The 21,992-nt window shown below is 37.0% G+C and overlaps 1 protein-coding gene across 2 annotated transcripts in view; it reads right to left on the bottom strand.

Moving 5' to 3' along the window:
* Positions 1–14,365: 14,365 nt before the first annotated feature.
* The window catches only part of TRMT1L (tRNA methyltransferase 1 like), a 35,446-nt gene continuing 27,819 nt past the window's right edge, over positions 14,366–21,992 (bottom strand). For both annotated transcript variants that reach the window (XM_061185623.1, XM_061185624.1), the window contains 5 exons: positions 20,185–20,263; positions 18,061–18,227; positions 17,322–17,384; positions 14,840–14,966; positions 14,366–14,732 (listed from right to left, as the gene is read on the bottom strand). In XM_061185623.1, the coding sequence (XP_061041606.1) occupies positions 14,480–14,732; positions 14,840–14,966; positions 17,322–17,384; positions 18,061–18,227; positions 20,185–20,263 (689 nt within the window). In that variant the 3' untranslated portion in view covers positions 14,366–14,479. The remainder of the gene's footprint in view (positions 14,733–14,839; positions 14,967–17,321; positions 17,385–18,060; positions 18,228–20,184; positions 20,264–21,992) is intronic.

Raw genomic sequence — 21,992 nt, 5'->3', positions numbered from 1 at the left:
GCCCCCACTCACTGCAACTAGAGAAAGCCTGCACACAGCAACGAAGAATCAACGCAGCCAGAAATAAATAAATAAATTTATTAAAAAAAAATCTCAAACTCTTATATTCACAAATTAAAAGTAATATCTTTGAAAGGAAATATGCGAGAATAAAAGAACTTGGAAATTATACAATACAATAGGAAAAATGTTTAAGACCAACAGAAGTATTGGAATGCAAGTCAAATGCATCTCACAGAAAGTGGTAAACAAAAAGGTGGAAAATAGAGAAAAAAGTTAAAAAATCTACCTAGAAGGCCCAAAATTTAACTGTAAAAAGTTTTAGGAAGAGAGGAAAGGTTAAATGGAGAGGAAATTATTGAAGAAACAATGTAATAAAATGATTCAGAAGTGAAGGACCTGGGTTTCCAGATTGAAAGGACCCGGAGAGTGCCTAGCACAAAGAATAGTAAGAAGCTGCATACCAAGGACAGGAGCATGTGGTAAAAGGATTCTGAAAGATCCAGAAAGGAGAAAACACATGCACATGTTCAAAGAGGTAAAAAACCATAGTACCAGTCATCTCAAAAATAGTATAAGAAAATTATATCCTCATCTTGTACAGTATTTAGTATATAGGAATTTAATAGGTGTGCCTAAAATTGACTGAATTGAAAATTCAAAATTGAAAATAAGAGTACTGTTGGTATATTATGTAGAAATAAGGAGTGGATCTTTGGCCCACTCCTTCCACCTCTAAGAATTTATTTAACTTGTGAAATAATGTATATGTACTACTTTGGTAAAAACCAAAAAAAAACAAACAAACAAAAAAAAAACATTTGCTTTCTGGTCTCATTTCTGTACGTGAATCTGATGTAACCATGGCCAAGTGTCTTAGTTCCTCTACCCCATTAGCAGTGTCTTCTATAAGATGAAGGCGTTGATGTTGCCTATGGTCCTTTCTATCTCTAAAACATGAACTTTTATCTTTGAAAGTATAGAATAGAGTCTTTACAGGGTTGAGCACATTCTTATCAAATGTATTGAGATTTTCAAGTTGTGACAGATTACTGAGAGAGCTCTGGAATTTAATGCAAGTTTACCTGTTATCTTCAAAATGTTGTTTGCAATGATTTTGCTATCAATTGAGTCCAAAGTATAATGAATGGTTGACGGTTTCAGATATGGAAGATGCTCAGTAGGCCAGTGGTTAACCATAGTTTTGTAATAATTCTGTTCCAGAACTTTCTATGGAACTGCCTTTAGTCAAAAGTTGACAATTAAACTTTACATATGTCTATATTTCCTTTAATAAAGGTAGATCACCAAGTGGCTAAAAGCATGAGTACTGAAGTCAGCCTGGGATTGGATCCTGGCTCTTTCATTTGCCAGTTTTACAGTGGAATTGGATAAATCTCATTTAGCTTTGCTGTAAGCTTATATGATATAATCTGTGTAAAGACAACAATGTGTAGTGCTAAATCTCACATAAATATAAGCTATTAAAATTAACATGCCACTTCCTAGGAAATGTTTTTACCTGGCAAATTTTATTCTCAGGTCTCTATCTGGGGTCCCCAACCCCCGGGCCATGGACCAGTTAGGCCGCACAGCAGGAGGTGAGCGGCGGGCAAGCAAGCGAAGCTTCATCTGTATTTACAGCTGCTCCCCCTCGCTTGCATCACTGCCTGAGCTCCGCCTCCTGTCAGATCAGTGACGGCATTCGATTCTCATAGGAGCACGAACCCTACTGTGAACTGCGCATGCCAGGGATCTAGGTTGCGCGCTCCTTATGAGAATCTAATGCCTGATGATCTGAGGTGGAGCTGAGGCGGTGATGCTAGTGCTGGGGAGTGGCTGCAAATACAGATTATCATTAGCAGAGAGGTTTGACTGCACAGAGACCGTAATAAATCAATTGCTTGCAGACTTATATCAAAACCCTATCAGTGAGTGGCAAGTGAAAACAAGCTCAGGGCTCCCACTGAGTCTGCATTATGGTGAGTTATATAATTATTTCATTATATATTACAATGTAATAATAATAGAAATAAAGTGCACAATAAATGTAATGTGCTTGAATCATCCCGAAACCATCCCCCCTCCCCCTGACCTCGGTCTGTGGAAAAATTGTCTTCCACGAAGCTGGTCCTTGGTGCCAAAAAGGTGGGGGACGGCTGGTCTATATGATTTAAAATTCTCTTTTCATAGGGACTTCCCTGGTGGTCCAGTGGTTGAGAATCCGCCTTCCAACACAGGGGACATGGGTTTGATCCCTGGTTGGGGAACTAAGATCCCACATGCCATGGGGCACACTAAGCCCGCACGCCTCAACTAGAGAGCCTGTGTGCTGCAAACTACAGAACCCATGTGCTCTGGAACCCACACCACAACTACAGAGCCCATGTGCTCTGGAGCCCACATGCCACAACTAGAGAGCACATGCGCTGCAACTAAAGAGAAGCCCGTGTGCTGCAACAAAGAGCCTGTATGCTCTGGAGCCCGCACACCACAACTAGAGAGAAGCCTGCATGCCACAATGAAAAATCCTGCATGCCGCAACAAAGATCCCACATACTGCAACTAAGACCCGATGCAGGCCAAAAATAAAATAAATAAATTTTTAAAAAAGGGCTGGGATGGAGGCAAGCCCCCTAGACCTCTTAAAAAAAAAAAAAGTGATTCACTGGGGACCATTATATAGTAATCTACCCCAGCACATTAAAAAAATAATAATAAAAAAAATAAAATTATCTCTTCACAGTCAACTTCAATTGCATAAAATAGGTTGAAGAAGTTTACAGTTTTGGGATAACTCACATTTACAATTTACTCACATTTTAAAGTTAATAGTCTTATCATCCCCCCCGAGAGCCAGAAAAGGATCCTCGGGCTAGAAGAGGAGTTTCTTTGCAGAGTGGGGAAAGAGAGGCAACAGAGAAAGGGATCATGGCTATGATTGTAAAGCAGCGTAGCAAGTGTAGACAGTCTTTCTTTCTAGATGTTCAGCTTTTGTAAACTCTTCCTGGGCCTTGTGATTTCCCTTTCCTAAAGAGTGGGAGTCAGTCTCCATATGGAGACTAACATTGTGAGATGCCCACTTTTCCAGCCTCCTTTGTAATTTTAAGGCTGAGATTGTTATAAAAGACAGTTTGATCCTGCAAATTGGTTGAATTTGCTATCTTGCTGGGTCTCTTCAGTGAGAGTAGAGACACTGGGCAGGAAAGATTGGCATTCTCAGAATTGGAATAAGAGTTTCGGAAAGATTTGGATGAATGAGTATCTTAAATCCTTAACTCCACTGAGCCTAACTTAAAATGGAAGAAACTCCTTAGATATTTGCTGCCTTGGTGTATGACTGCTTAATAACCTCACTTCAAGTGGTTAGTTACCTGGGGAAAAGCAGCCTATATGTTCTGTTATCCTTAATATCCCCCATTGTCTCCAGGACATACAAAAACAAAGTGTGATCTGAAAGAATGGTTTCTTTTTTTTTTTAATCATGTATACTGATATGCAGAGAATACCAGGGAAATAGATTCTGAGTATGTTGGCTCCTGAAGGGAGGAATATAATTTTAAATTGGGTCAAATTATCGATATGGGTATACTTATACCCAAGGTTAAGGCTCAGTTTGTCAGCTTGAACAGCTGCGGATAGTTCTGTTTACTTGTGATTTTGACTTAGCAATGGCTTATCTAAATTGGAAGTAGGATGCTAGAAATTCCTTGATATAATGTAGAGAAGGGAAATCAAAGACTTAGAAGGGGGAATGTTGGGGAGGATTTATAATATGATCTGCTCAACCAAATCTCACTATATCCCTCCTGAGGGCCTGATTCACTCTGTGTACCAAGGCATTGAGAAATATACTGCTGAGCAGAGAACTACACCCTTGAGAAGCTTTATAGTATGTCTGTAGGCCATGAATGCCAGTGGGAGATGCATACATTGAAATAGACTCCTTGAGGCAGTGGCCATTGCCAAAACTTCAGTGTGTCAGAAACCAAGTAGTTCCCTTAATGCTAGACTAGAAAGGTGGTGTAGTTGCTATAATAGGCAGTAGGACTAACAGGGTGGTCAGTATAGTCTGTTTTCTTGGGGTTTGGCTAATTGATTGTGTGATCCAGAGGACAAAAGTGGTTCTGTTTGATTTATATAACTGAAAACTATAGATCTGACTTGAGCCAATATTGTAGTCACCATCCCTTACCCAATTCCCAGGCCCGATTTAATGCCTATTCCCAGAGCCTTAACATCGCAAGTATAATATGTATGTTCCTCTTAACCTTCTCCAAAGTAACCTGTGGCCGTTTACCAGAGCAATTATGCAATAAGGAAATAAATTCCTAGACATTTTGGGATTACTGAACTGGTCTTGAGTTAGTTCTAATTTGTGGAAACCAGAACATCATGCATTTATTCAGAGTGGAGGCTTATGAAAGTTAGGTGATAAAATGGAGTTTTAACCCATATCTGCTACAGTGGCCCCTAAACCCATCTCTTGGTTACTTCCCATTCATTTCATGAGTGTATGGTTAGAGTATTAACAATAGCAACTAGCAGAGTCAACACACTGGTTTCCTGATGGTGGAGTAGGAACTGGTTTCTTGTGTTTACCAAATTTTAATGGAGGGATACAACTGATATTACTTTACAATGTGATCAACATTTACAGTGTCCTAAATTGCTACTACTGTTACAGTAACAAGGTGCTAATGTAGAATTAGATGGAATTTAAAAAATATTTCCTCTTTAGGTTGATACAGTACCTTAACAGAGTTCCAAACTACTTCCTACCAAACTTTCTTTGGAAAATCTGCCTGTATATGTGATATTAATACATATAGATATGTAAGTGATTCAATATTTTTACAGATTATACTCCATTTAAAGTTATTCCAAATGGGGCTTCCCTGGTGGCGCAGAGGTTAAGAATCTGCCTGCCAGTGCAGGGGGCAAAGGTTCGATCCCTGGTCCGGGAAGATCCCACAACCCGCGGAGCAGCTAAGCCCGTGCGCCACAACTTCTGAGCCCACGTGCTGCAACTTCTGAAGCCCGCGTGCCTAGAGCCCGTGCTCTGCAACAAGCCACCGCGATGACAAGCCTGCGCACTGCAACAAAGAGTAGCCTCTGCTTACCGCAACTAGAGAAAGCCCGTGTGCAGCAATGAAGACCCAACGCAGCCAAAAATAAATAAATAAATTGAAAAAATAAAAATAAAAAAATAAAGTTATTCCAAATGCCTATATTTCCCTGTGCTGTACAATATATCCTTGTTGCTTATTTCTTTTTTTTTTCTTTTCTTTTCCTTTTTTAAAAAAATTGGAGTATAATTGCTTTACAATGAAGTGAATCAGCTATATGTATACCTATATCCCCTCCCTCTTGGACCTCTCATCCACCCCTCTGCCCCATCCCACCCATCTAGGTCGTCACAGAGCACCGAGCTGAGCTCCCTGTGCTATATATAGCAGGTTCCCACTAGCTATTTGTTTTACACATGGTAGTGTATTTATGTCACACCTAATCTCCTGGGCTTCCCTGGTGGTGCAGTGGTTAAGAATCCGCCTGCCAATGCAGGGGGCACGGGTTCGAGCCCTGGTTTGGGAAGATCCCATGTGCTGTGGAGCATCTAAGCCAGTGAGCCACAACTACTGAGCCCGCGTGCCGCAAGTACTGGAACCTGTGTGCCGCAACTCCTGGAGCCTGTGCACCGCAACTACTGAAGCCCACGTGCCTAGAGCCCGTGCTCCACAACAAGAGAAGCCACCACAATGAGAAGCCTGCGCACTACAGCAAAGAGTAGCACCTGCTCGCCACAACTAGAGAAAGCCCATGCACAGCAACGAAGACCCAACGCAGCCAAAAGTAAAATAAGTTAATTAAAAAAAAAACCCTTGTCTCCCGATTTGTCCCACCCTCCCCTTCCCCCCTCAGATGTCCACATGTCTGTTCTCTATGTCTAAGTCTCTATTCCTGCCCTGCAAATAGGTTCATCTGTACCATTTTTCTAGGTTCCATATATATTTGTTACTATATGATATTTGTTTATCTCTTTCTGGCTTACTTCACTCTTATGACAGACTCTAGGTCCATCCACATCTCTACAAATGACCCAATTTTGTTCGTTTTAATGGTTGAGTAATAGTCCATGATATATATGTACCACATCTTCTTTATCCATTCCTCTGTCGTTGGACATCTAGGTTGTTTCCATGTCCTGGCTATTGTAAGTAGTGCTGCAGTGAACAGTGGGGTACATGTGTCCTTTTGAATTACGGTTTTCTCAGTGTATATGCTCAGTAGTGGGATTGCTGGGTCATATGGTAGTTCTATTTTTAGTTTTTTAAGGAACCTCCATACTGTTCTCCACAGTGGCTGTATCAATTTACATTCCCACCAATAGTGCAAAAAAGTTCCCTTTTCTCCAGCATTTATTGTTTGTAGATTTTTTGATGATGGCCATTCTGACCAGTGTGAGGTGATACCTCATTGTAGTTTTGATTTGCATTTCTCTAATAATTAGTGATGTTGAGCATCTTTTCACGTGCCTCTTGGCCATCTGTATGTCTTCTTTGGTGAAATGTCTATTTAGGTCTTCTGCCCATTTTTTGATTGGGTTTGTTTTCTTGATATTGAGCTCCATGAGCTCTTTGTATAGTTTGGAGATTAATCCTTTGTTCGTTGCTTCGTTTGCAAATATTTTCTCCCATTCTGAGGTTTATCTTTTCATCTTGTTTATGGTTTCCTTTGTTGTGCAAAAGCTTTTAAGTTTAGTTAGGTCCCATTTGTTTATTTTTGTTTTTATTTTCATTACTCTAGGAGGTGGGTCAAAAAGATCTTGCTGTGGTTTATGTCAAAGAATGTTTTTCCTATGTTTTCCTCTAAGAGTTTTATAGTGTCTGGTCTTACATTTAGATCTTTATACGTAATAGATTGTATATCTTAATGCCACACTCCTATCTTCTCCCCCTTCCCTTTCCCCACTGGTAATCACTAGTTTGTTCTTTATATCTGTGAGTCTATTTCTGTTTTGTTATAAACGTTCATTTGTTTTATTTTTTAGATTTCCACATATGTAATAACATGGAGTATTTGTCTTTGACTTAATTTGACTTAGCATAATACTCTCTTGGTTCATCCACATTGCTGCATATGGCAGAATTTCATTTTTTATTATGGCTAATATTCCATTGTGTGTGTGTATGTGTGTGTGTACCCACATCTTTATCCATTCATCTGCTGATGGGCACTTAGGTTTCTTCCATATCTTGGCTATTGTAAATAATGCTGTTATGAACATTGGGGGTGCATGTATCTTTTTGAATTAGTGTTTTTGTTTTCTTCAGATATATACTCAGCAGTGGAATTCCTGGATCATAAGGTAGTTTTGTTTTCAGTTGTTTGAGGAACCTCCATTCCATTTTCCATAGTGGCTGCACCAATTTACAGTCCCACCAACAGTGTACTAGGGTTCCCTTTTCTCCACATCCTTGCCAACATTTGTTATTTGTAGACTTTGATGATAACCATTCTGACCAGTGTGAGGTGGTATCTCATTGTGGTTTTGGTTTGCATTTCTCTGATGATTAGTAATGTTGAGCATTTTTTTTTCATGTGCCTGTTGGCCATCTGTATATCTTCTTTAGAAAAATGTTTACTTGGGTCTTCTGCCCATTTCTTAATTGGGTTTTTGTTTTTTTGTTGTATGAGCTGTTTATGTGTTATTGGATATTAACCCCTCATCGGTCATACCATTTGCAAATGTTTTCTCCTATTCAGTAGGTTCTCTTTTCATTTTGTCAGTGGTTTACTTTGCTGTATGAAAGAAAGCTTTTAAGTTTAACTAGGTCCCATTTATTTATTTTTTGCTTTTATTTCTTTTGCCTTAGGAGACAGATCCAAAAAAATATTGCTACAATTTATGTCAGAGTGTTCTGCTTATGCTTTCTTTGGAGAGTTTTATGGTTTCAGGTCTTACATTTAGGTCTTTAATCCATTTTGAGTTTATTTTTGTGTATGGTGTTAGGGAGTGTTTTAATTTCATTCTTTTACATGTAGCTGTCCAGTTTTCCAAGTACCACTTATTGAATAGACTGTCTGTTCTTCACTATATATTTGTGCCTCCTTTGTTGTAAATTAATTGACCATGATTGTATGGGTTTATTTCTGGGCTCTCTATTCTGTTCCACTGATCTGTGTCTGTTTTTGTACCAGTACCATGTTGTTTTGATTACTGTAGCTTTGTGTAGTATAGCTTGAAGTCAGGGAGCATTTCTGCATATTAATCTTATATCCTGCAACTTTACTGAATTCATTTATTCTGATAGTTTTTTGGTGCAGATTTTGTGGTTTTTCTATATTTAGTATCATGTCATCTGCAAATAGTGACAGTTTACTTCTTTCCTTCCAATTTGTATGCCTTTTGTTTCGTTTTCTTGTCTGATTGCTGTGGCTAGAACTTCAAATACTATGTTAAATAGAAGTGGCAAGAGTGGGCATGCTTGTCTTGTTCATGATTTTAGAGGAAAAGCTTTCAGCTTTTCACCATAGAGTATGATGTTTGCTGCCATAATGTCCTTTATTATATTTAGATATATACCAATATATATGAGATATAACCTTTATACCAATTTTGATGAGAGTTTTTGTCATAAATGGATGTTGAATTTTGTCAAATGCTTTTCTGTGTTTATTGAGATGATCATGTGATTTTTTATCCTTGTTGCTAATGTGGTGTACCGTATTGATTTGTGAATATTGAACCATTCTTGCATCCCTGGAATAAGTCCCACTTGATCATGGTGTATGATCCTTTTTATATATTATTGAATTCAGTTTGCTAATATTTTATTGAGGATTTTTGCATCTGTATTCATCAAAGTTATGGCCTGTAATTTCCTTTTTTGGCAGTGTCTTTTTCTGGTTTGGGTTTCAGGGTCATGGTGGGCTTGTAGAATGAACTTGGGAGTGTTCAATTTTTTGGAATAGTTTGTGAAGGATAGGTGTTAGCTCCTCTTTATATGTTTGGTAGATTCTCCTGTGAAGCTGTCCAGTCCTGGACTTCTGTTTGCTGGGAGTATTTTTAAATTGAAAATTCAATTTCACTACTAGTGATTAGATTGTCTGCTCAGATTGTCTGTTTCTTCCTGATTCAGTCTTGGAAGGTAGTATGTTTCTAGAAATTTGTCCATTTCTTCTAGATTGTCCAGTTTGTTGGCATATCGCTGTTCATAGTATTCTCTTACGATTTTTTGTATCTCCGTGGTATCAGCCGTTATTTTTCGTTTCATTTCTTATTTTGTTTATTTGGGTCCTCTCTTTTTCTTGATGAGCCTGGCTAAAGGTTTATCAGTTTTTTTGTCTTTTCAAAGAACCAGCTCTTGGTTTCACTGATCTTTTCTGTTGTTTTTGGTTTTTTTGGTCTCCATTTTATTTCCTTTCTGATCTTTATTTCCTTCCTTCCCTGCTGACTTTGGACTTTTTTTGTTCTTCTTTTTCTAACTCCTTTAGGTGGGAGGTTAGGCTGTTTCTTTGTGATTTTTGTTTCCTGAGGTAGGCCTGTATTGCTATAAACTTCATATTAGAACTGCTTTTGCTGTATCCCGTAGATTTTGTCGCAAGGGATTTTCTGATATCCTCTTTGATTTCTTCATTGAGCTCCCCCCTGCTCCCAGTAGCATGTTGTTTAGTCTCCATATGTTTGTGTTTTTCCCATTTTTCTTCCTGCAATTGATTTCTAGTTCCCTATGGTTGGGAAAAAATGCTTGAAATACTTTCTGTCTTCTTAAAGTTGTTGAGACTTGTTTTGTGGCCTAGCATGTGACCTATCCTGGAGAATGTTCCATTGCACATGAAAAGAATGTATATTCTACTCTTTTGGGATGGAATGTACTGTAGATATCTATTAAGTCCAACTGGTCTGTTCTGTCATTTAAGACAACTGTTGCCTTATTGATTTTCTGTCTGGATGATCTGTCCATTGATGTAAGTGGGGTGTTAAAGTCCCCTACTATTATTGTATTATTGTCAGTTTCTCCCTTTGTGTCTGTTAGTATTTGCTTTGTATATTTAGCTGCTCCTGTTTTGGGAGCGTATGTTAACCAGTGTAATATTCTCTTTTTGTATGGGTCCCTTTATCATTATGTATTGCCCTTCTTTGTTTTTTGTTATAGCCTTTGTTTTAAATTGTTTTGTCTGATATGAGTATTGCTACCGCCGCTTTCTTGTCGTTTCCATTTGCATGAAATATTTTTCCATCCCCTCACTTTCAGTCTTTGTGTGTCTTTAGCTCTGAAGTGAGTCTCTTGTAGGCAGCATATAGGAAGGTCTTATTCTTTTTATCCAATCAGCCACCCTGTGTCTTTTGATTGGAGCATTTAGTCCATTGACATTAAAGTAATTATTGATAGGTATATACTTATTGCCATTTTATTACTTGTTTTCTGGTTATTTTTGTTATTTTCTTCCCTGTTCTGTTCTTTCTTTAGTTTCTTCCCTTGTGGTTTGATGATTTTCTTTAGTGGTATGTTTGTGTTCCTTTCTCTCTTGTTTTTGTGTATCTATTGTAGGTTTTTGATTTGTGGTTACCATGGAGTTCATATATGTTGACCCATATCTATTTGTTTTAAATAGGTAGTCCTTTAGGTTCAAACACATTCTAAAAAGATCTATTTTTTTTTTTACTACCTTCCCCTATACTTTGTATTTCTTATATTTTACATCTTCATGTTTATCCCTTTACTGGGATATCAAGTATCCCAGTATCAAGTATCAAGTTATACTTGATTTTATAATTTTTTTGTTTTTTAATCTTTGTACTAGCTTATTTAAGTGGTTGATACTCAGCTTTTACTACATATTCGCCTTTACTAGTGGGATTTTCCTTTCCTATAGATAATTCCTTCTTGTTATAGCCTTTTCTTTTCCACTTAGAGAAGACCCTTTAACATTTTCTTTTAGGGTTGACTTAGTATTGATGAATTCTTTCAGCTTTTGCTTGTGTGAGAAATTCTTTATCTCGTCTTCAATTCTAAACGATAATCTTGCTGGGTAGAGTATCCTAGGTTGCGGGTTTTTCCCTTTCATCGCTTTAAATATATCATGCCACTCCCTTCTGGCCTGCGGTTTCTGAAGGAAAATCAGCTGATAGCTTTATGGGGGTTCCCTGGTGTATGACTGTTTTTCTCTTGCTGCCTTTAGAATTCCTTTAACTTTTGCCATTTTTAATTTTGATATATCTTGCTGTGGGTCTCTTTGGGTTCATCTTGTTTGGAACCCTTTGTGCTTCCTGTATCTGGGTATCTGTTTCCTTCAGGCTTTGGAAGTTTTCAGCCATAATTTCATTAAGTACATTTTTGACCCCTATCTTTCTTCTCCTTCTGGGACCCCTATAATGTGAATGTTGGTACACATGATGTTACCCCAGAGATTCCTTAAACTGTTTTTTTTTTTTTTTAGTTTTTCTTTTTGCTCTTCTCATTGGGTAATTTTCATTAATCTATCTTCCCAGATCACTTATGTGTTCTGTGTCACCTAGTCTGCTGTTCATTCCTTTTAGTTTGTTTTCATTTCAGTTATTGTGTTCTTCAATTCTGACTGGTTCTTTTTTATATCTTCTAGCTCCTTTTAAAAATTCTCACTGTATTCATCTATTCCTTTCGCTAATTCAGTTAGCATTCTTATTACTAATGCTTTGAATTCTTTATCTGGTAAATTGTTTATTTCTGTTTCATTAGTCTGTGTTCCCCCCCCCCCCCCAACCCCAGTCCCCAGCCATTTTCTCTTGCTCTTTCAATTGAGACAGATTCCTCTCTCTTCTTATTTGGCTTATCTTTCTCTGTCCCTATGAAATTAGGTGTGACAGTTACCTATGGCATTCTTGAAGGGGTCCTTATGTGGGAGTGTCTCTATATAGTCTGCATGTTCTTTGGTGGGAGAGCTGGATCTGACATAAACACAGGTCACATCTTTCTTCAGCGTGTGCTGGCAGCTATCACCTTGGTGGGAGGTGGGGCTGGAGATGGAGGGGCTAGGGCTGGAGTCAGGTGTGAGGCAGGGCTTGCCATCTTCTCAGTGGCCTATCAGGGGTGGGTTCAGGTCCCAAGTTGCTGGAGCAGAAGCCCTGAGGGTCAGGTCTAAGCTGGCTTGGTTACCTTTAAGTGTGTGCTCTTGCCCCTCCCAGCACTGTCACCCTCACACCAGAGGGGAGCAGTGCTGGAGCAAGAGGTGCAGAAGTGGGTATTCAGCGAGGGTCAAGGGTTGAGGTGCTGGCTATGGCGGTCTGGCCTGTCAGAGATCCTGAGTGCCTCTGCTGCACTGCCTGTGCAATTGCCAGTAATGGCTGCCCCCTCCCTGTTAAGACAGCCCTTAGGGTTTGAGCTGCCTTGGCATCTTCTGGCCAGCTGAGCTTTTTCCTTGGTTGTGGCAACCCTCGCTCCAATGTGAAGATGTGATGCGAGGCAAGCAGTGCTGGAATATCTGCTCAGCTCAGGTTGTGGGGTATACCAGAGCGTTCACAGGAAAGGAGTCAGCCACTCGCGAGGTTTCAATTTCTATCTCCCTTTCCGCCCAGCTTTGAGAGCAGGTGAGTATCCATGTGCTCATGAGTGGACTGCAGCCTTCCAACAGCCCTCCTGTTAGTCTCACTGGCCCTCCAACCAGCCAAGGGGGCTCATCTTCCCTTTGTTGGACCCCAGGACTGAGGCATCCAATATGTGGCCTGAACCACTCACCCTGCAGGGAGGGCCTTTGCCCATGTAATCTCCCTTTTCCTCTAAGTCCCCTCCCAGGGTCACAGGTCCCGACCTGATTGCTTGTTTTCCCTTCTTACCTGTTTCTGTGTGAATCTTTCTTACAGCCTTGGTTGTACAGGAGTCTTTCTGACAGTTTCCAGTTAGTTTTCAGTGAGAATTGTTCCACATGTAGATGTATTTTTGAAGTGTTTGTAGGGGGAGTTGAGTTCCACATCCTCCTCCTCCTTCACCTCGATTCCTCTCCCCATACACATATATTGTAAATAATCAGATGGTCCATGTGCTGGTTTGTCTTACGGATTTATAGTAATTTTTCTTAAGTATACAAAAAAAGTAATAACTAACTTTTATTTCTTTTTGTGCTCTTGTGAGTTATAATTTTAACTGGCAGGAATAATAAAGGTTTTTTTAATGGTCATTATAGAGACTAACTTGCACTTCACCTGTTCCTTTATTTTACTAAAATTCTATTAATTGGAGACGAGAAAAAGCATCCTTCTAGGACTATGCTGTAATAACATAAAGAGATTTTCTTTTATTTCCTCGAGGTTAATATTCTATGTTGATGTAACCTAGACTCCCTGAATTTCTATATATGTCATAGGAGTGCTTACATGGTATATTTAAACCTTTCAGTTGTTACTCTCCCTCAATTCTCAAGCTTACTGCTTGTAAAAAGTTACTTCCTCTAACAAGGTAAATATGTATTAAATCCTTGAGACAAAAATCTAAATTTTTGGTATATCTTTTCATCCAAAGTCTTATATTCAAATGAAGCAAGAACAATATTTATTAATGGAAATGAGATTTTTTTTCCAACTAATTTTCATAGTCATGTTAGCCTGAGCTACTTGTACAAAAAATTAGCACATACACACACCAAAAAACAAGAAAATCCTCACTTCATAAAGTCATAAGGTGACAAGTTTTACTCCTGAGAGGTAGACAACCAAGCAAATGAATATTGTACGTGCATTAACTGAGGCACTTGAGATCACCCAGTTTGTTTAATTCATAACAAAATCTCTCCTCTTCAGAATTTAGTGCTTGTGAACAATCACTATATAAGAACAGTGGTCTCAATTTACTTTAACAAAATCTTACTCTGAAGTTTAGTCATGTAGACCTTAAACTTACAAGAAAATGTATTTCTATCTCAGGCAACTATTTAATTTCTCAAAAGCTAGTAATGAAAGATCAATGTGGGGAGAGGTATGATTTCTTGAAATTGGGAATATATTTTAGCTTGTATTTGTGAAAAAATATATTAGTGACCTGAAAGGACATTGTTCCTCCTATTCTATTTAGGGTCATTTTAATAAAAGGCTCTGGCTTCATCTTATACACTACAAACAGAAAAACATAAACATCATGAATCAGTTTAAGTAGAGATGTGATTAAGTATAGTAAAGGATGGCTTCCATAACATACATAAAATTCCAAACACTTTGCATGTGAAAATTTTCTGAGTATTAAACAGTAGGGTGATCTCAGTCACAAACTTGGCTTCACATGAAATGTTTTCATTAAAATTTTAAGTTTTCTTTAAAATAAGAAAAACTTGGAAAGCATAGCTCCCAAACCAGCTAAGTTAGAAACTGCTAATTTTCTGAATGAAAACAGCACTGTTTTTTTTATTTTTACACAACTGAATTGAAAGAATAGAAAAAGCACTACAGTTGATATAGAGAACTATTAGGCCATCAACACAGACATCTGGGAACAAACTTCTCTTACATTTACCATCTTCTGCAGCCACTTGCTTCTGCTTTGTCATTCACTGACATTTCAACCCCGTCGGCTACTGTATCTTCGGACGCCGGTTGGACATGGCCCTCTGACTGTCCTCCAGTGTAGGTGGGGGTGCTGTACTTTAAAAGGATAGATTTAAACTGCATTAGAGGTGCATCTGTACGGACACCCATCGGGTCAAAATGAGTTCGGCTTACTCGAAAGCCTGCTTGAGAAAGACAGCACAAAAACTTTTTTAACCTGGAACAAGGAAAGGAAGAAAATAATGAGGTTCTTGTACTTTTATTTAAATCACAATGTCATTAAAATATTAAAATATATACACTGTCATTCACTGACTGTCTTACTTTGGCATATTCATTCCTTTAATGCTGTGTCTGTGGATGTTGTAATAAAAGGGAGGATGTTCAGTATTGACATCAGTCTTTTGCCTCTTGGCTAAATTTGTGGTTGTTTCGTTACTTCTTCTCTTTCCTGAAACATACATATATAAACACAGAAAGTTAGCATTCTCTTAAAAATTACAAGCCAAATACTTTTATAACTACATACTGTCTTCGAGTCTAAATCCTCTGACACACACCATTTCAACCTATCTATCTAATCTTAATTCTAGATAGCTTTTATTGTAAGAGTAAGATATATATTCTTGATACTTTATCCTTCACCCATGTAATATTAATATTTAACTGTTTGCTGAATCAGAACTTCTTTTCTACCTTCTTCAATTTTAAGCCTCAAGTCTATTTCCACCTTCTGTAGAAAGCCATTTATGAATTCTGGGCCAGTCATCCCATACTACACTACTCAGAGTTTAAGTTCTGTCATTTTTTGTTTTCCTTGTTTCACGTATTTAGGTATTTTATGTGTATAAATCCTTTCTTCCCAAATTATATTCTAAGTTCCTGGGAATAATGTCCTTTATTTCTATACTTGTATTCTCTACTGAATGCCAATACAGTTGATCCTCGAACAATGCAGGTTTGAATTGTGTGGGTCCACTTCAACATGGATATTTTTTAATAGTAAAAACCACAGTACTACATTGTCCACAGTTGGTTGAATCTGTGGATGAAGGGCTGACTCTAAGTTATACATGGATTAACCCTGGGGTTGTTTCAAGGGTCAACTGAATTTGATATACAGTAGGTCTTCAATGAACACAAAACAAAACCAACACAAAATCAGTCTCAAGGGCTTGGATACAGGAATTTAAAAAGGTACAATGTATGATCTCATTGCCTACTTCTTACCACAGTACTTAGCCTTTACATTTTAAGTGAAAGGCAGCTAGCAAGTTAAGTTTCTAGCAATGTATCCTTCTGAAAATCACAAAAGGAAGACAATTGAGATATCCAAGTTACTATGAGATTTTTTCTGAATGTTCAACTCTTAATTATTTCTACAAGGATGTTATTACGGCCAAATTTTAAATTTTTATGAAAACTAACATTCACTTAAGCAAAAGTATTCAGAAGCAAAATTTGATGCATGAAAATGATAAACTGCATTCAAAGATAAATATAAATTATTGTTGAACTGTTGCCTCATGACTCCCCCATTAAATCAAATAATTAAAACTTGATTATACTCTCACATTAAATCTAAGAAGATTTAGGAAAGTCTGAGACTAAAAATCCGATACCAAACCTTAATAATTACTACCATCAGCAGTACATGGATTTTTTTTGCCTGATATTTTCTATCATGGAAGATTCTGTCTATTGATATATACTAGTTTAGAATAATCATATAATTTCAGAGCTATAAAAGAACCCAAAGAGATTAGTCTAATTCCCTTAATTTATACATGAGAAAGGCTCAGAGATTTTAAATATTTTTAAAACTTATGTTTTACCTTATTCTAAAAAGGTTTTATGACAACTCTTTTGAAGGTGGGGGACCTGGCTGAGGTTATACAACAAACGAAACAAAGAAGTAGAATGATGCTCTTAAATCTAATGTGCTTCACCGTATACCATAATGCCTTTTTCTTCCCTCCAACAGAGAAATTAAGGAGAATAAATCATTTAAGTGATTTGAATCTTCGCAAATTAGTTGAAGATGCCAAATGAACATGACTGTTGGAAAGAGTATGCAGTAATTACTAAACCGTAAGCTATTAGCAGGAGTTGAAATTTTCTTGTCTTTGAAGATCAACACTAAAATGTTGAGCAACTAATACAAAATTATAGCTTGTAATTATAGTCCTCTGTTCTTTCAGTCTTAACACTGTGTTTTCTTTTTACCTGTATACAAAACACATTTAGAATCTAACATTGTCTTTTAAAAACTTTAGACATTAAGGCACTGACATTATAAATCTTAACACCCTTTTGATATGAATTTGCAGTGTCTAATATAAGTAAATTTTAAAGTATGCACACACCCCAAATTGTAAGAAAGGCCATGTAATAAATTCTTACGGCCAGAGTATAGGGTCTTCTGGTTAATCAGTGGAATTCCTATAAATCATATGTTGATGAGAAAGTTTATAAGACTTAGAATAAAATTTAATCTTAACTCTATAACCTTTATCAAATATAATTTGATCCTATTTTGGTTCACATGGTTCTTTAAGATCTTATAGCTCTTGCAAGGGGATCACCATATATTAGAGATGTGAACAAAGTACATATTAGTAGAAACCTTGAACTGTGCAAATGCCAGATAAACAAGGTTTATTATAATTTTGCTGTTGGTATAATATGAAAATGCATTTTGAAGTATGCTACCAAAGCAATCTCTTCCCTTCCAATTACCCTTCTGCTATGTGCCCTTTTGCACAGACACATACATACATATATACGCACACATATACATACATACCTTGTGCAATGTAATTATCTGTTGGGGTATCATCTGTAGTTTTAATAAATACACCATATTCTTCTAAAATAAAAACAAATGGAAATGATAAAATATTTTACAGAATGACAGTAAGCAACAATTCGAAGTTTAAATAAAAGCTTACTTAATTCTATGCACACTGCTTTTATGAATATATATGAGATTCTGTGACCAAAACAGGCTACAAGAATTCATTTTTTAACCCTTTAATAAGAGCTGCTGCTTCTAATGACTCATGACAATGCTAGGATGTCTAACAAGCCCACCCTTATATCAATAGCCAGATAAAACAAAGGAGAAAAAACTTAGCTTTACTGAGTGATAAGTGTAAAGCTAGCTTCCATGTCTTAATGGATATTACAAAATTTTTGGCCACACTATTCTCAGAGTGATCTCAGAATTCTCTTTCTAGAAAGAGGATGTAGGGTAATAAAATCACAACAGACTTTTAGTTCTTTTAATCTACTAAAATTTAAAAAATACATCTGTCTTAACAAAATCATTATTTATTTCATGCCCCCAATATAAACCTGAAGAAAACTATGCAATTAAAAAAAAAAGTTAACTGGATTATGATTAGACTCATTAGAGAGGATTTACTTAAAGCACACAACTTATAATTATACTGCTTTTGATTATACCATCAAATAAAGATTAAAAGGTGGAGTATTTCTGATAACCAATTTGTAAGCTAGTAAATTAGTGTTAAATTAGTCACCTTGCTTGTTGAGATTTGAAGGTGCATGAACTGAAAACTGACTTTGAGGAGTACACTCTGACTCAAAGATTAATGTCTTTATTAGGGTCTGAATGTCATCTAAACCATGGTGAAGAGATTCAAATAGCATTCTTTTGAGGAATCCAGTATTGAAAAGGGAACTTGACCTGAAAAAAGAACATAGAATTGGGTTTGAGAAATGTTTTCTTTAAAAAAAAAGTCTTCATAATTTAACAACAAGTAAGATAATTTGCCCACACCTTTTATCATGTCAGTTCTCTAAGCTAGTGGGATTAGTCAAGGAAATTTATTCACATTACGTCAACAAGAATTTATTGAGCCCTCATAAGGTGTATAAGTCCTGTGGTACATAGAGGTGTAAGATATACCAAAGTATAAAATTCAGTGTTTACCTTATGAAAGCTTATAAATCTAGACAGAATCTAGACAGGGACATAGTGTAAGGCAGAGGTTTTCACAGTGCATATTCCAGTAATAGTAAACCTTAATTCCAGTGTATATATGGTGGGACAGGGTGAGATACATGAGAATTACATATGCTGGTGGTGATGTAGTTAAAAAATGGCCCAGGGCTGAGTCTGATATGCTTCCCATTTAATTTGAGAGTCACAGGTATAATGGACAGAATATCAGTTCCAAGTCAGATAAACTTGAATTCCTGTCCTCGCTCCACCACTCACTAGCTATGAAATCTTGAATAACTACTGCTTTTGAGTCTCATATTCCTCATCATAATATGGAAAATAAAACCTCTCACAGACTTGTTATGGGAATTAAATGAGATAGTACACCTATGATCCCTAGTACAAAGTATATCCTCAAGGAAGAGAAGCTATTATTATTAAGGTTAGCAAATTATGAAAGGATTTGTGATTTTAAGTGTCAAATGAGTGATCAGTATAAGATTTACTAAAAGACAATTTAAAGATTATTTTGGGTTTAAGCACTTAAGGAGAAACTTCAAAGAGGATATATAATTTAAACTGGAGGTGGGGAAGGGGTAAGAGACTGGATGAGTGTAAAGACATGAACAATGGCTTTAAGTGAGAAAATCTTAAGTCACGGTTTAGATCTCAGTTTTGGAGGTCAGAAAACCTGAGTTCTGGCTCTGCCTGTGCTACTAACTAAATTTTAGGGGGTCAGTTTTAGCCAGCACTTAAATACACTGTGCCATAATTCTCTCATCTGTAAAATGAGGGAGGAGTTGGGCTAGGAGATCTTTCTGGATCCAGCAACCTGTTGTTCTTAATTTCCCTAGTTCCAAGATCGGTGAGTAGGATCAATGTGTGATATAAGTAAGAGAGTACTAGAAGATAAGGCTGGCCAGGTCGTTCTTAATCTACAAGTATTTACATGAAATGAAGATAAAATAATGGGTATTAGCACAAATATGTTTACTGTTAGGTTAATTTTTAGGCTTAGTAGATGGCCAAACCTTGGCCTGGTAAAGTAATGAGGTGGAAGTTTGCAGTGATGCTTGTCACAATGCTGTCAGGAATCTCAAATTTCTACAAGAATCTCTAGTAACAAACGCTTACGGGAAGGATTCTGAGTAAAAGCAATTCAACTTTAAGGCATTAAAAACACAATAACTAGTTACTAAGGATGCAAAAGCACACATACATTAAATATCTGCAGCTGCGTCCTGTCTAAACAGCTTTACCTAACACAAAAGCAGACGTTCACTTTCACATGCCCTTCTTACTTAAAACCAATTCCTCAAAGACCTTTTATTAATATATTAGTTGACTGGTCTATAAAAAGTTATAGTGATCACTTTACAATCACACCCTAGTTCTATAGTTATTAACTGAAAAAAGCCTCATTCTTACTATGCAGAAATAAATTATTTGCAGATCAGCTAGGCTTCTCTTTGATCCTACTGCATCTTAGCCCTGTCACGAACTTGGAAGAATAATGGTATAGAAAAATCTGAAAACAAAACACCTCAGATTCATAGGGGGAAAAGAATCATAATTATTTTCCTATACTTAAAAAAAAAATTGAACCTTAATTTGCTTGTCTTTTACCACACATAATCAAAAGTCAACAATCAAATCAATACATTCATCAATTTTGAATATATTATGCTTAGGCACATACCATAGAGGTCCAAGTTCTATTGCTGTCTTTCCAGGCATGCTTCCATGACAGTTACAGGGTAGCTGTCTATATGGGTTTTCTGTGAAAAGATAATAAAAAGAGAAGTCAAAGGGGAAATGACAATGTAAATAGTAGTAATTATTATATTAACAATAATTTGCAGCTACAATATACTGAGGATCTACTATGTGCCAGGTATTGTGCTAAGTATTTTATATGCATTAAAAAAATTTAATCCTTACAACTCTCTGAAGTAGGTACTGTTAAGATCTCAGTTATATAGATCAGAGGATTAAAGCTTAAGAAAGATGTAGAAATCCACATCAAACGACTTATTAGAAGCATAGCTTTTAGTCAGTATACTACCTGAAATAATTTAAGTAGGAGAAAGTCTTGTAAATTCCACAAGATATCCATATTTTAAAATCAACTGATTGGGGTATAATTTACATGCAGTAAAATGTATACATTTTATGTGAAAAGGTTGATGAGCTTTAACAAATATATATACCCTGGTAACTAACATCCCATCAAAATAAAGACATTTCTTATAAGTTAACTCTTCTGTAACTGGGAAGAAAATGAATTACTCTATTCCCTAGGCTCGATGCATATTCAGCCCCAAAAATCTAGGCTAGAAGAAACTAATTCAGTTTAAAGAGCAATGAGGGGCCTGATGTAATCACAAGGTGACTGGGGAGGTATGAGAGCTAGTCTTAGTTTCCAAAAAAGGGTGATATTCTACCATGGACTTTTCAGTTCACTTCAGACCCAGAATAGTCATTTTAAATCAGACTCTCTCTGAGTTCCCCCAGGCCATTCCTGGGTTGATCATTCACTTTCTTGGAATGGCCTGATCTGATCAGTGGGTCCTAGATATATCCAGAACCCAGGATTATGGTGGTAGGGACATGGGTCTATAACCTCTTGCTATCTGATATCACTGTGTCATTCAATGCAATTAAATGGCAAAATGCACAGTTGTAAAATCTTATATTTACTTAAAGGCTTCCTTCATTGTTCGTTCCTAGGTCTACCTTTAAGCCTTAAAAGAAGATGTGGTTATCATTGACCTCAGCTTTGTTGAGAATGATGTTCCTCAGTTATTATATTAATATATTCAAGAAGTTCTCCCTGAAACCATTAAGTAACTAAACTACAAATACTACAGGCAGGGTTACTGAAATTAGGGCGATTCACAGTTACAGTTCTGTCAGTCACACCAACTTACCGCCGACAGCACAGGCATAAATTTGTATTAGTCAGTTTGTTTCCTGATGCATTTTGCAAAATGCTCCCATCATATAAACCTATGTCTTTTTTCAAGCCCCTCACCTAGGATTTCTCAGTGCCTGGTCAGCATCAGCATCTTGAGGGATCAGGGCTATCATTTCAAGTTACCAGTAGCACAAAATGAAGGGGTAAAAAAAGAAGAAAACTAGTATTTCTATGTCACTGGTAAAACAGGCTATGAAGGTAACTCCAGATAAGGAATTCAAACATACTTAGAGACTTTTATTTAAATGCAATGGACTGAACACATACTTTATCTCTGCTGTTTCTTAAAGCATTATTAAAATGAGAACAAAGGAATAAAATTCAAACCCCAAAGATAAATAAAATGGGAAAGGAGATAACAAAAGATGATGAGAGGTGTCAATAAAATTTTAGAAGTGGGAAGCACATACACAAGGGGATTTAGCAGGTCAGAGAAAGCTAAAGCCTAAGCCTGAAATGGGTAGAAGGGCTACCAATAAACAGCAAGCCCACTGGCATGGGGGACCTGGAAAGGCTTGAGAATTGAAGGT

The sequence above is a fragment of the Eubalaena glacialis genome, chromosome 3 (assembly GCF_028564815.1).
Source record: "Eubalaena glacialis isolate mEubGla1 chromosome 3, mEubGla1.1.hap2.+ XY, whole genome shotgun sequence".
In the NCBI taxonomy this organism is placed as follows: Eukaryota; Metazoa; Chordata; class Mammalia; order Artiodactyla; family Balaenidae; genus Eubalaena; species Eubalaena glacialis.
This window is presented reverse-complemented; position numbering and strand designations above follow the sequence as displayed.